The following is a 15,246-nucleotide window of genomic DNA, read 5'->3' on the forward strand; positions in this document are numbered from 1 at the left end:
AAGTTCTTTTCGTAACAACATGGAAAGCTTATGTCAGATTTTCGATGCGGTTGTCAAAGAAAGTTGCAAAAATACTGTTGTACTTACTACCGAAAATAACCACATTTTTGCTCTGAACACTTGAATAAGATGATTGGTTCGGGTTGGCAAAATGTTAGGCTTTCTAAAAATGTATAGTTTACCTCTAAACTATCTCTACAGAAGACGAAAATAGCGATAGAAGTGCGGATTTGCGCGACGCTGCAGCGATAGGATGGGATGTTTTGTGGTATATCTCTTGTAAACCGCATTTCCGACACCTCAAGAGTGGTAAAATAGTGAGTTTAACATTTTTCCTACCAAAGTACATCAAATGAACGATATATGGTAGCAGCAAAGTGTATTAAAATGGCAAAACAAAATGCATCTCCCCAGCGTCAAATCGATCGAAAACCGAGTGACGTTTGCTTATTTGGGTTGGCTTGGTGTATCGAGATAGTAAGAAATAATTCATGTTCTATGCATTTTTATGTATGGTAAATGAAAATTTTGATAAAAAATGCGTACTTAAACTTGTATTAACTTCGATATGATCAATAATGTTCCACAATTCACCAAGGCAATGCAAGTAAAGTTTGCTCTACGTGGCGTTTGACAGATGTGCGTCAGAGATGATATGCTACGGATGGCGTATGGAAGCCGATGTGGATCGAGTCACAGGATCGGTGCAATTTAGGAACAAGGAACCACAATCGGCATGAAATGTGGTCGGAGTAGTCCACAGGTAATTGTCATGCAATGTGTTTGTTATTAGATTCCGGGAGCATTCCAGACCAAAGGTGTGAGGCTTGTATCATTAGCCAGTGGCGTAACATCCGGCCGGACAACATAACAGTCAGGTGAAAAAACACTCAAGGCATTTTTATGAGGATGTCTTCTAACAGTCTGATTGAGGACATGATACAACGAGCCTCTCATGATCACCATGTGGAGCGAAATTTGAATGAATTGTCTAGATGCTCCTGAGGAAATTGTCTAGATGATTGTGGTGCTGGCTGAAACTTGACCCAATGGAGTGTATAGTGCCGTTTTTCTGAAAGATTTAAACATACCGAAACGAAATAAAACAAACGCTCAAAATTGATTACACATAATCATACATTATGTCTAACTTAGTCATCTCGGCGGAAGAGCATATAGCATAGTCGATTGTCTTAATGAGGATATTCGTGCGTTCAATTGCGTGATCTTTGTTATGGGCACAGCTTTTGAACTGGCAAGTTTGAAAAAAAGCACTCATAGTTCCCTTGTAATCCAACAGAGAACGCTTTCGCTCGTGGATTTCAGGATGCACACAATTTGAAGCATTTGGCATTATTCAGGCCTATCATATTTTCTCGTAACCCGAACCGGGTAAATTTTCTGGTAAAACGGCATGCGGTTTTGAGATATCTCCTGGAAATGAGTAAAGTATTCGTGTCTTCTGTTTATAATCTTTTATGTGATCTGTAAAAGACAACATAATTTTATAGTCCGCCTACCGCGATAGGAACTAGAACCAATGCCGATGTGTCTTTTGGTCGTGTCATTAGCTAATGGGTGGGCGTTATCATTATTTATTTATAAATGAATAAAAAAATATGGAAAACTAATAATAGAAGAGTGGACATATACATATTTGTTGGAAAAAGAGCTACATGCGGTGAACACCAAATATGTACAGCTTTGTTATATAGAATAAGTTTTGTCTTAAAATAGATTGGTGATCATAAATATCCATAATGTTAATTTTGATTAGACATAGACAACATTATCTGTTTTACTAGTCTGTTTAAAACGTCTTGCAAATGAAGAAGTCAGCAGATTAAAAAGTATTTGTCGTATTTGAGCAAGCTTGGAATAAAGAAACGGTTGCAGACATTAATTAGTGATTTGAAACCCCTACAGAGGAAAAATGGAAATTAGAGTAGGTGTGATTGCTTCAATGGCATGTTGTTAGCGAGTGCCCTTGCTTGATGTGTTGGCAAGCGACGAAACGACGTTAGTATGTAAATAGAAGCATTTTCTTAATGTTGGAAGCATATAAGCTCAACTAACCCTAAAACATGTTGTTGATGATATGTTAGATAGACGTTTTGGCTCGTAAGGAGTTCGCGCGGATATTGCGGCGCGAGCTTAAGGTGAGTGAACAGACAAAGTCTTAAAGGATCGCGGAAAAGTTGAGATTATCACACCAGTAGAAGAAGTGTGTGGTACTAATTAGGACACAGCATCATGTAAGGTTGAAGAAGTATAGGTACATGATGATATCTGTATCCTAAAATGGGTATAGTTATTAGGTTCGTTCAGTTGTTGGTACTACCTTCAATGTAATATGGCACCTCAAACGATGGTTTAGTTAGAAATGTAATTTTGGATGAGCCCGTTTAATTTGAGTAGTACAGTACATTACGGGTAGGCATCATCGTTGGACCGGTCGTAAATGATTTCAATGGTACCGAACGGCTAGGGTACCAATAGGCCATTCAAGGCACATTCGACCCATAGTGGCGTATGGCAAAACTGGCTCAATCTCAGAAAAACCATGTTCGTCGCGAGTACGTCGCTAGAGAGCATGTTCATAGTGAGGTTTCGTTGGACATTGTCGTAACATGCACTAACCGTCATTACCTGCTCTTGGGTATTAAAATTGTTGGGATGGAGCCAAAATAGATGAGCGTCATTTTCTCAAACAGAGCCATACATTTTCCACTCTGATAATTCAGAGCTTAGGACTTGCGGAAATGAAGAGGTCGCAGAGCTTGGAACACGCTTGAAGGTTCGATTCTCCTGTACAAGACGTTTCCGCTATACTTCGACATGCAGGACCTGCTGCATCCATGTAGTTTTGCCTATGTTTTTCGGAATCACAGCGGAGTTGAGAATAAGTAGACGATGTGCGAGCTGGCCTTAAGGCTTGGCCGTTGGGATGAATTCCTGTTGTGCGTACCAAAATGTAATCTAAAACGAGAGAAAGAGAAACGACAACAAACTTGATGGCATGTCAGCTGAACAAGCCATTCAGTATGCGAGCGAGCAGGAGTAATCCGCCGATCTATGTAATTGCTATTGCGTGAAGGTGTTCGAATGAAATGATGAAGTTCTTGAATGATTCGATTTGTAGTCCTGAAAAGGACTGTTGCTTGGAACCAAGAGAGCGTTATTGCAATGCTGTCGTAGAAGCATGCAGTATAACGTGTAGTAGGTGGTTTACTTCTTGGCTGCAGCTGCCTTTTTGGGGGCAGCGGCTTTCTTGGGGTGCGGCAGCCTTCTTGGGAGCGGCGGCCTTCTTGGCGGGAGCTGCTGCCTTCTTTGGTTTCGGTGCTTTCGGCTTGGCAGCCGCGGCCTTGGATGGCTTGGTGGATTTCTGCTTCGGGGCTGCCGGTTTCTTGGCGGCTTTCTTAGCTCCGTCGGCGGCCTTGGGTTTCTTAGCTGCGGCGGCCTTCGGTTTCTTGGCGGCGGCACCGTCAGCCTTCTTGGTGGTCTTCTTGGCGGCGGCCTTCTTCTCTCCGGCAGGCTTCTTGGCTGCGGTCTTCTTCTTCTTGTCCGCGGCAGAGGCCGACTTCTTGGGGGCCGCTGCCTTCTTCTTCTTCTCTACCGCTGGCTTCTTGGCTGCGGCCGAGAGCTTGAACGAGCCCGACGCACCGGTTCCCTTGGTCTGGACCAGCTTGCCGTTGGCGACGGCAGTCTTGAGGGCCTTCTTGAAGAAAGTGGCCAGCTTGGTCACGTCAGCCTTGTAGTTGGCCGCCACGTACTTCTTGATCGCCTGCAGCGAGGAACCGTTGCGTTCGTTGAGTGCCTTGACGGCGGCCAGCATCATCTCGTTGATCGGAGGATGTGCCGCTGGCTGCTTGGGCTTCTTAGGGCCGGCGGCCGCCTTTGGCTTCTTCGGTGACTTGGCCGTGGTGGCTGGGGCAGCAGCAGCTGCTGCAGCCGGGACTTCGGTCGCTGCGGAATCGGCCATCGTAGTTGCTTTCGCGCTTGTTTGAGGGGTTATTCGCTTTCACTCACACACTGACACAGCAATGTTTATGTTTATGCTTATGCTCGCCTATGCTCGGGGGTGACTCGAATTTGGGAACTCGAGAGGAAACACATGGAAAGCTTATGTCAGATTTTCGATGCGGTTGTCAAAGAAAGTTGCAAAAATACTGTTGTACTTTCTACCGAAAATAACCACATTTTTGCTCTGAACACTTGAATAAGATGATTGGTTCGGGTTGGCAAAATGTTAGGCTTTCTAAAAATGTATAGTTTACCTCTAAACTATCTCTACAGAAGACGAAAATAGCGATAGAAGTGCGGATTTGCGCGACGCTGCAGCGATAGGATGGGATGTTTTGTGGTATATCTCTTGTAAACCGCATTTCCGACACCTCAAGAGTGGTAAAATAGTGAGTTTAACATTTTTCCTACCAAAGTACATCAAATGAACGATATATGGTAGCAGCAAAGTGTATTAAAATGGCAAAACAAAATGCATCTCCCCAGCGTCAAATCGATCGAAAACCGAGTGACGTTTGCTTGTTTGGGTTGGCTTGGTGTATCGAGATAGTAAGAAATAATTCATGTTCTATGCATTTTTATGTATGGTAAATGAAAATTTTGATAAAAAATGCGTACTTAAACTTGTATTAACTTCGATATGATCAATAATGTTCCACAATTCACCAAGGCAATGCAAGTAAAGTTTGCTCTACGTGGCGTTTGACAGATGTGCGTCAGAGATGATATGCTACGGATGGCGTATGGAAGCCGATGTGGATCGAGTCACAGGATCGGTGCAATTTAGGAACAAGGAACCACAATCGGCATGAAATGTGGTCGGAGTAGTCCACAGGTAATTGTCATGCAATGTGTTTGTTATTAGATTCCGGGAGCATTCCAGACCAAAGGTGTGAGGCTTGTATCATTAGCCAGTGGCGTAACATCCGGCCGGACAACATAACAGTCAGGTGAAAAAACACTCAAGGCATTTTTATGAGGATGTCTTCTAACAGTCTGATTGAGGACATGATACAACGAGCCTCTCATGATCACCATGTGGAGCGAAATTTGAATGAATTGTCTAGATGCTCTTGAGGAAATTGTCTAGATGATTGTGGTGCTGGCTGAAACTTGACCCAATGGAGTGTATAGTGCCGTTTTTCTGAAAGATTTAAACATACCGAAACGAAATAAAACAAACGCTCAAAATTGATTACACATAATCATACATTATGTCTAACTTAGTCATCTCGGCGGAAGAGCATATAGCATAGTCGATTGTCTTAATGAGGATATTCGTGCGTTCAATTGCGTGATCTTTGTTATGGGCACAGCTTTTGAACTGGCAAGTTTGAAAAAAAGCACTCATAGTTCCCTTGTAATCCAACAGAGAACGCTTTCGCTCGTGGATTTCAGGATGCACACAATTTGAAGCATTTGGCATTATTCAGGCCTATCATATTTTCTCGTAACCCGAACCGGGTAAATTTTCTGGTAAAACGGCATGCGGTTTTGAGATATCTCCTGGAAATGAGTAAAGTATTCGTGTCTTCTGTTTATAATCTTTTATGTGATCTGTAAAAGACAACATAATTTTATAGTCCGCCTACCGCGATAGGAACTAGAACCAATGCCGATGTGTCTTTTGGTCGTGTCATTAGCTAATGGGTGGGCGTTATCATTATTTATTTATAAATGAATAAAAAAATATGGAAAACTAATAATAGAAGAGTGGACATATACATATTTGTTGGAAAAAGAGCTACATGCGGTGAACACCAAATATGTACAGCTTTGTTATATAGAATAAGTTTTGTCTTAAAATAGATTGGTGATCATAAATATCCATAATGTTAATTTTGATTAGACATAGACAACATTATCTGTTTTACTAGTCTGTTTAAAACGTCTTGCAAATGAAGAAGTCAGCAGATTAAAAAGTATTTGTCGTATTTGAGCAAGCTGGGAATAAAGAAACGGTTGCAGACATTAATTAGTGATTTGAAACCCCTACAGAGGAAAAATGGAAATTAGAGTAGGTGTGATTGCTTCAATGGCATGTTGTTAGCGAGTGCCCTTGCTTGATGTGTTGGCAAGCGACGAAACGACGTTAGTATGTAAATAGAAGCATTTTCTTAATGTTGGAAGCATATAAGCTCAACTAACCCTAAAACATGTTGTTGATGATATGTTAGATAGACGTTTTGGCTCGTAAGGAGTTCTTTCGCCTCTTGCTCTTGAACGACATGATGGTAGCAGCTAAAGCAGGATATTGCGGCGCGAGCTTAAGGTGAGTGAACAGACAAAGTCTTAAAGGATCGCGGAAAAGTTGAGATTATCACACCAGTAGAAGAAGTGTGTGGTACTAATTAGGACACAGCATCATGTAAGGTTGAAGAAGTATAGGTACATGATGATATCTGTATCCTAAAATGGGTATAGTTATTAGGTTCGTTCAGTTGTTGGTACTACCTTCAATGTAATATGGCACCTCAAACGATGGTTTAGTTAGAAATGTAATTTTGGATGAGCCCGTTTAATTTGAGTAGTACAGTACATTACGGGTAGGCATCATCGTTGGACCGGTCGTAAATGATTTCAATGGTACCGAACGGCTAGGGTACCAATAGGCCATTCAAGGCACATTCGACCCATAGTGGCGTATGGCAAAACTGGCTCAATCTCAGAAAAACCATGTTCGTCGCGAGTACGTCGCTAGAGAGCATGTTCATAGTGAGGTTTCGTTGGACATTGTCGTAACATGCACTAACCGTCATTACCTGCTCTTGGGTATTAAAATTGTTGGGATGGAGCCAAAATAGATGAGCGTCATTTTCTCAAACAGAGCCATACATTTTCCACTCTGATAATTCAGAGCTTAGGACTTGCGGAAATGAAGAGGTCGCAGAGCTTGGAACACGCTTGAAGGTTCGATTCTCCTGTACAAGACGTTTCCGCTATACTTCGACATGCAGGACCTGCTGCATCCATGTAGTTTTGCCTATGTTTTTCGGAATCACAGCGGAGTTGAGAATAAGTAGACGATGTGCGAGCTGGCCTTAAGGCTTGGCCGTTGGGATGAATTCCTGTTGTGCGTACCAAAATGTAATCTAAAACGAGAGAAAGAGAAACGACAACAAACTTGATGGCATGTCAGCTGAACAAGCCATTCAGTATGCGAGCGAGCAGGAGTAATCCGCCGATCTATGTAATTGCTATTGCGTGAAGGTGTTCGAATGAAATGATGAAGTTCTTGAATGATTCGATTTGTAGTCCTGAAAAGGACTGTTGCTTGGAACCAAGAGAGCGTTATTGCAATGCTGTCGTAGAAGCATGCAGTATAACGTGTAGTAGGTGGTTTACTTCTTGGCTGCAGCTGCCTTTTTGGGGGCAGCGGCTTTCTTAGGTGCGGCAGCCTTCTTGGGAGCGGCGGCCTTCTTGGCGGGAGCTGCTGCCTTCTTTGGTTTCGGTGCTTTCGGCAGCCGCGGCCTTGGATGGCTTGGTGGATTTCTGCTTCGGGGCTGCCGGTTTCTTGGCGGCTTTCTTAGCTCCGTCGGCGGCCTTGGGTTTCTTAGCTGCGGCGGCCTTCGGTTTCTTGGCGGCGGCACCGTCAGCCTTCTTGGTGGTCTTCTTGGCGGCGGCCTTCTTCTCTCCGGCAGGCTTCTTGGCTGCGGTCTTCTTCTTCTTGTCCGCGGCAGAGGCCGACTTCTTGGGGGCCGCTGCCTTCTTCTTCTTCTCTACCGCTGGCTTCTTGGCTGCGGCCGAGAGCTTGAACGAGCCCGACGCACCGGTTCCCTTGGTCTGGACCAGCTTGCCGTTGGCGACGGCAGTCTTGAGGGCCTTCTTGAAGAAAGTGGCCAGCTTGGTCACGTCAGCCTTGTAGTTGGCCGCCACGTACTTCTTGATCGCCTGCAGCGAGGAACCGTTGCGTTCGTTGAGTGCCTTGACGGCGGCCAGCATCATCTCGTTGATCGGAGGATGTGCCGCTGGCTGCTTGGGCTTCTTAGGGCCGGCGGCCGCCTTTGGCTTCTTCGGTGACTTGGCCGTGGTGGCTGGGGCAGCAGCAGCTGCTGCAGCCGGGACTTCGGTCGCTGCGGAATCGGCCATCGTAGTTGCTTTCGCGCTTGTTTGAGGGGTTATTCGCTTTCACTCACACACTGACACAGCAATGTTTATGTTTATGCTTATGCTCGCCTATGCTCGGGGGGTGACTCGAATTTGGGAACTCGAGAGGAAACACATGGAAAGCTTATGTCAGATTTTCGATGCGGTTGTCAAAGAAAGTTGCAAAAATACTGTTGTACTTTCTACCGAAAATAACCACATTTTTGCTCTGAACACTTGAATAAGATGATTGGTTCGGGTTGGCAAAATGTTAGGCTTTCTAAAAATGTATAGTTTACCTCTAAACTATCTCTACAGAAGACGAAAATAGCGATAGAAGTGCGGATTTGCGCGACGCTGCAGCGATAGGATGGGATGTTTTGTGGTATATCTCTTGTAAACCGCATTTCCGACACCTCAAGAGTGGTAAAATAGTGAGTTTAACATTTTTCCTACCAAAGTACATCAAATGAACGATATATGGTAGCAGCAAAGTGTATTAAAATGGCAAAACAAAATGCATCTCCCCAGCGTCAAATCGATCGAAAACCGAGTGACGTTTGCTTGTTTGGGTTGGCTTGGTGTATCGAGATAGTAAGAAATAATTCATGTTCTATGCATTTTTATGTATGGTAAATGAAAATTTTGATAAAAAATGCGTACTTAAACTTGTATTAACTTCGATATGATCAATAATGTTCCACAATTCACCAAGGCAATGCAAGTAAAGTTTGCTCTACGTGGCGTTTGACAGATGTGCGTCAGAGATGATATGCTACGGATGGCGTATGGAAGCCGATGTGGATCGAGTCACAGGATCGGTGCAATTTAGGAACAAGGAACCACAATCGGCATGAAATGTGGTCGGAGTAGTCCACAGGTAATTGTCATGCAATGTGTTTGTTATTAGATTCCGGGAGCATTCCAGACCAAAGGTGTGAGGCTTGTATCATTAGCCAGTGGCGTAACATCCGGCCGGACAACATAACAGTCAGGTGAAAAAACACTCAAGGCATTTTTATGAGGATGTCTTCTAACAGTCTGATTGAGGACATGATACAACGAGCCTCTCATGATCACCATGTGGAGCGAAATTTGAATGAATTGTCTAGATGCTCTTGAGGAAATTGTCTAGATGATTGTGGTGCTGGCTGAAACTTGACCCAATGGAGTGTATAGTGCCGTTTTTCTGAAAGATTTAAACATACCGAAACGAAATAAAACAAACGCTCAAAATTGATTACACATAATCATACATTATGTCTAACTTAGTCATCTCGGCGGAAGAGCATATAGCATAGTCGATTGTCTTAATGAGGATATTCGTGCGTTCAATTGCGTGATCTTTGTTATGGGCACAGCTTTTGAACTGGCAAGTTTGAAAAAAGCACTCATAGTTCCCTTGTAATCCAACAGAGAACGCTTTCGCTCGTGGATTTCAGGATGCACACAATTTGAAGCATTTGGCATTATTCAGGCCTATCATATTTTCTCGTAACCCGAACCGGGTAAATTTTCTGGTAAAACGGCATGCGGTTTTGAGATATCTCCTGGAAATGAGTAAAGTATTCGTGTCTTCTGTTTATAATCTTTTATGTGATCTGTAAAAGACAACATAATTTTATAGTCCGCCTACCGCGATAGGAACTAGAACCAATGCCGATGTGTCTTTTGGTCGTGTCATTAGCTAATGGGTGGGCGTTATCATTATTTATTTATAAATGAATAAAAAAATATGGAAAACTAATAATAGAAGAGTGGACATATACATATTTGTTGGAAAAAGAGCTACATGCGGTGAACACCAAATATGTACAGCTTTGTTATATAGAATAAGTTTTGTCTTAAAATAGATTGGTGATCATAAATATCCATAATGTTAATTTTGATTAGACATAGACAACATTATCTGTTTTACTAGTCTGTTTAAAACGTCTTGCAAATGAAGAAGTCAGCAGATTAAAAAGTATTTGTCGTATTTGAGCAAGCTGGGAATAAAGAAACGGTTGCAGACATTAATTAGTGATTTGAAACCCCTACAGAGGAAAAATGGAAATTAGAGTAGGTGTGATTGCTTCAATGGCATGTTGTTAGCGAGTGCCCTTGCTTGATGTGTTGGCAAGCGACGAAACGACGTTAGTATGTAAATAGAAGCATTTTCTTAATGTTGGAAGCATATAAGCTCAACTAACCCTAAAACATGTTGTTGATGATATGTTAGATAGACGTTTTGGCTCGTAAGGAGTTCTTTCGCCTCTTGCTCTTGAACGACATGATGGTAGCAGCTAAAGCAGGATATTGCGGCGCGAGCTTAAGGTGAGTGAACAGACAAAGTCTTAAAGGATCGCGGAAAAGTTGAGATTATCACACCAGTAGAAGAAGTGTGTGGTACTAATTAGGACACAGCATCATGTAAGGTTGAAGAAGTATAGGTACATGATGATATCTGTATCCTAAAATGGGTATAGTTATTAGGTTCGTTCAGTTGTTGGTACTACCTTCAATGTAATATGGCACCTCAAACGATGGTTTAGTTAGAAATGTAATTTTGGATGAGCCCGTTTAATTTGAGTAGTACAGTACATTACGGGTAGGCATCATCGTTGGACCGGTCGTAAATGATTTCAATGGTACCGAACGGCTAGGGTACCAATAGGCCATTCAAGGCACATTCGACCCATAGTGGCGTATGGCAAAACTGGCTCAATCTCAGAAAAACCATGTTCGTCGCGAGTACGTCGCTAGAGAGCATGTTCATAGTGAGGTTTCGTTGGACATTGTCGTAACATGCACTAACCGTCATTACCTGCTCTTGGGTATTAAAATTGTTGGGATGGAGCCAAAATAGATGAGCGTCATTTTCTCAAACAGAGCCATACATTTTCCACTCTGATAATTCAGAGCTTAGGACTTGCGGAAATGAAGAGGTCGCAGAGCTTGGAACACGCTTGAAGGTTCGATTCTCCTGTACAAGACGTTTCCGCTATACTTCGACATGCAGGACCTGCTGCATCCATGTAGTTTTGCCTATGTTTTTCGGAATCACAGCGGAGTTGAGAATAAGTAGACGATGTGCGAGCTGGCCTTAAGGCTTGGCCGTTGGGATGAATTCCTGTTGTGCGTACCAAAATGTAATCTAAAACGAGAGAAAGAGAAACGACAACAAACTTGATGGCATGTCAGCTGAACAAGCCATTCAGTATGCGAGCGAGCAGGAGTAATCCGCCGATCTATGTAATTGCTATTGCGTGAAGGTGTTCGAATGAAATGATGAAGTTCTTGAATGATTCGATTTGTAGTCCTGAAAAGGACTGTTGCTTGGAACCAAGAGAGCGTTATTGCAATGCTGTCGTAGAAGCATGCAGTATAACGTGTAGTAGGTGGTTTACTTCTTGGCTGCAGCTGCCTTTTTGGGAGCAGCGGCTTTCTTGGGTGCGGCAGCCTTCTTGGGAGCGGCGGCCTTCTTGGCGGGAGCTGCTGCCTTCTTTGGTTTCGGTGCTTTCGGCTTGGCAGCCGCGGCCTTGGATGGCTTGGTGGATTTCTGCTTCGGGGCTGCCGGTTTCTTGGCGGCTTTCTTAGCTCCGTCGGCGGCCTTGGGTTTCTTAGCTGCGGCGGCCTTCGGTTTCTTGGCGGCGGCACCGTCAGCCTTCTTGGTGGTCTTCTTGGCGGCGGCCTTCTTCTCTCCGGCAGGCTTCTTGGCTGCGGTCTTCTTCTTCTTGTCCGCGGCAGAGGCCGACTTCTTGGGGGCCGCTGCCTTCTTCTTCTTCTCTACCGCTGGCTTCTTGGCTGCGGCCGAGAGCTTGAACGAGCCCGACGCACCGGTTCCCTTGGTCTGGACCAGCTTGCCGTTGGCGACGGCAGTCTTGAGGGCCTTCTTGAAGAAAGTGGCCAGCTTGGTCACGTCAGCCTTGTAGTTGGCCGCCACGTACTTCTTGATCGCCTGCAGCGAGGAACCGTTGCGTTCGTTGAGTGCCTTGACGGCGGCCAGCATCATCTCGTTGATCGGAGGATGTGCCGCTGGCTGCTTGGGCTTCTTGGGGCCGGCGGCCGCCTTTGGCTTCTTCGGTGACTTGGCCGTGGTGGCTGGGGCAGCAGCAGCTGCTGCAGCCGGGACTTCGGTCGCTGCGGAATCGGCCATCGTAGTTGCTTTCGCGCTTGTTTGAGGGGTTATTCGCTTTCACTCACACACTGACACAGCAATGTTTATGTTTATGCTTATGCTCGCCTATGCTCGGGGGTGACTCGAATTTGGGAACTCGAGAGGAAACACATGGAAAGCTTATGTCAGATTTTCGATGCGGTTGTCAAAGAAAGTTGCAAAAATACTGTTGTACTTTCTACCGAAAATAACCACATTTTTGCTCTGAACACTTGAATAAGATGATTGGTTCGGGTTGGAAAAATGTTAGGCTTTCTAAAAATGTATAGTTTACCTCTAAACTATCTCTACAGAAGACGAAAATAGCGATAGAAGTGCGGATTTGCGCGACGCTGCAGCGATAGGATGGGATGTTTTGTGGTATATCTCTTGTAAACCGCATTTCCGACACCTCAAGAGTGGTAAAATAGTGAGTTTAACATTTTTCCTACCAAAGTACATCAAATGAACGATATATGGTAGCAGCAAAGTGTATTAAAATGGCAAAACAAAATGCATCTCCCCAGCGTCAAATCGATCGAAAACCGAGTGACGTTTGCTTGTTTGGGTTGGCTTGGTGTATCGAGATAGTAAGAAATAATTCATGTTCTATGCATTTTTATGTATGGTAAATGAAAATTTTGATAAAAATGCGTACTTAAACTTGTATTAACTTCGATATGATCAATAATGTTCCACAATTCACCAAGGCAATGCAAGTAAAGTTTGCTCTACGTGGCGTTTGACAGATGTGCGTCAGAGATGATATGCTACGGATGGCGTATGGAAGCCGATGTGGATCGAGTCACAGGATCGGTGCAATTTAGGAACAAGGAACCACAATCGGCATGAAATGTGGTCGGAGTAGTCCACAGGTAATTGTCATGCAATGTGTTTGTTATTAGATTCCGGGAGCATTCCAGACCAAAGGTGTGAGGCTTGTATCATTAGCCAGTGGCGTAACATCCGGCCGGACAACATAACAGTCAGGTGAAAAAACACTCAAGGCATTTTTATGAGGATGTCTTCTAACAGTCTGATTGAGGACATGATACAACGAGCCTCTCATGATCACCATGTGGAGCGAAATTTGAATGAATTGTCTAGATGCTCTTGAGGAAATTGTCTAGATGATTGTGGTGCTGGCTGAAACTTGACCCAATGGAGTGTATAGTGCCGTTTTTCTGAAAGATTTAAACATACCGAAACGAAATAAAACAAACGCTCAAAATTGATTACACATAATCATACATTATGTCTAACTTAGTCATCTCGGCGGAAGAGCATATAGCATAGTCGATTGTCTTAATGAGGATATTCGTGCGTTCAATTGCGTGATCTTTGTTATGGGCACAGCTTTTGAACTGGCAAGTTTGAAAAAAAGCACTCATAGTTCCCTTGTAATCCAACAGAGAACGCTTTCGCTCGTGGATTTCAGGATGCACACAATTTGAAGCATTTGGCATTATTCAGGCCTATCATATTTTCTCGTAACCCGAACCGGGTAAATTTTCTGGTAAAACGGCATGCGGTTTTGAGATATCTCCTGGAAATGAGTAAAGTATTCGTGTCTTCTGTTTATAATCTTTTATGTGATCTGTAAAAGACAACATAATTTTATAGTCCGCCTACCGCGATAGGAACTAGAACCAATGCCGATGTGTCTTTTGGTCGTGTCATTAGCTAATGGGTGGGCGTTATCATTATTTATTTATAAATGAATAAAAAAATATGGAAAACTAATAATAGAAGAGTGGACATATACATATTTGTTGGAAAAAGAGCTACATGCGGTGAACACCAAATATGTACAGCTTTGTTATATAGAATAAGTTTTGTCTTAAAATAGATTGGTGATCATAAATATCCATAATGTTAATTTTGATTAGACATAGACAACATTATCTGTTTTACTAGTCTGTTTAAAACGTCTTGCAAATGAAGAAGTCAGCAGATTAAAAAGTATTTGTCGTATTTGAGCAAGCTGGGAATAAAGAAACGGTTGCAGACATTAATTAGTGATTTGAAACCCCTACAGAGGAAAAATGGAAATTAGAGTAGGTGTGATTGCTTCAATGGCATGTTGTTAGCGAGTGCCCTTGCTTGATGTGTTGGCAAGCGACGAAACGACGTTAGTATGTAAATAGAAGCATTTTCTTAATGTTGGAAGCATATAAGCTCAACTAACCCTAAAACATGTTGTTGATGATATGTTAGATAGACGTTTTGGCTCGTAAGGAGTTCTTTCGCCTCTTGCTCTTGAACGACATGATGGTAGCAGCTAAAGCAGGATATTGCGGCGCGAGCTTAAGGTGAGTGAACAGACAAAGTCTTAAAGGATCGCGGAAAAGTTGAGATTATCACACCAGTAGAAGAAGTGTGTGGTACTAATTAGGACACAGCATCATGTAAGGTTGAAGAAGTATAGGTACATGATGATATCTGTATCCTAAAATGGGTATAGTTATTAGGTTCGTTCAGTTGTTGGTACTACCTTCAATGTAATATGGCACCTCAAACGATGGTTTAGTTAGAAATGTAATTTTGGATGAGCCCGTTTAATTTTTTTTTTTTTTTTTTTTTAAAGAAAAATTAGCAACTTCTTTTATTTCATACAAAAGATTGAATACATATGGTGTCGTAGAGAATAGATTCTACATTGTTTTGATTTCCTGCTGCTTGCATGTTTAAAACAATAACTGGATGTTAGAAATCCAATTGAAATGGAGCCTAAACGAATTTGTCTTTCTTCTGAATCCTAACGCATGGATTATATAACTACAGAGCCCAGCTCTCATTGTTCAGGAAATTATAGTCCCATATCACACGCATACTACCAAATTAAACCTAATTTGAACTTCATTGCGAACCTAGATCTAATCTTAATACTATGGTTTTTAATTCAATTATTTACATATGCACATGGTGTTTACATTAACCTAGGAAAAACGTTTAATTGAATAAGCCATTTATGCTGGCCATGCTGGATGCCAGAGATG

General features: G+C 42.8%; 2 protein-coding genes and 1 pseudogene across 2 annotated transcripts; all 3 read right to left on the reverse strand.

The window, feature by feature from the left end:
• Positions 1-2,916: 2,916 nt before the first annotated feature.
• LOC120894377 lies at positions 2,917-4,122 on the reverse strand (annotated as a pseudogene).
• Positions 4,123-7,407: 3,285 nt separating this feature from the next.
• LOC120894451 (histone H1-like) lies at positions 7,408-8,173 on the reverse strand. The gene has a single exon (XM_040297044.1). It carries the CDS (start codon positions 8,110-8,112, stop codon positions 7,408-7,410), a length of 705 nt encoding a protein of 234 aa, XP_040152978.1. The 5' UTR covers positions 8,113-8,173.
• A 3,009-nt stretch (positions 8,174-11,182) lies between these two features.
• On the reverse strand, positions 11,183-12,374 carry LOC120894213 (histone H1-like). The gene has a single exon (XM_040296664.1). It carries the CDS (start codon positions 12,245-12,247, stop codon positions 11,495-11,497), a length of 753 nt encoding a protein of 250 aa, XP_040152598.1. The 5' UTR covers positions 12,248-12,374; the 3' UTR covers positions 11,183-11,494.
• Between the last annotated feature and the right edge of the window lie 2,872 nt (positions 12,375-15,246).

This window comes from Anopheles arabiensis, chromosome 2 (assembly GCF_016920715.1).
Source record: "Anopheles arabiensis isolate DONGOLA chromosome 2, AaraD3, whole genome shotgun sequence".
Classification (NCBI taxonomy): Eukaryota; Metazoa; Arthropoda; class Insecta; order Diptera; family Culicidae; genus Anopheles; species Anopheles arabiensis.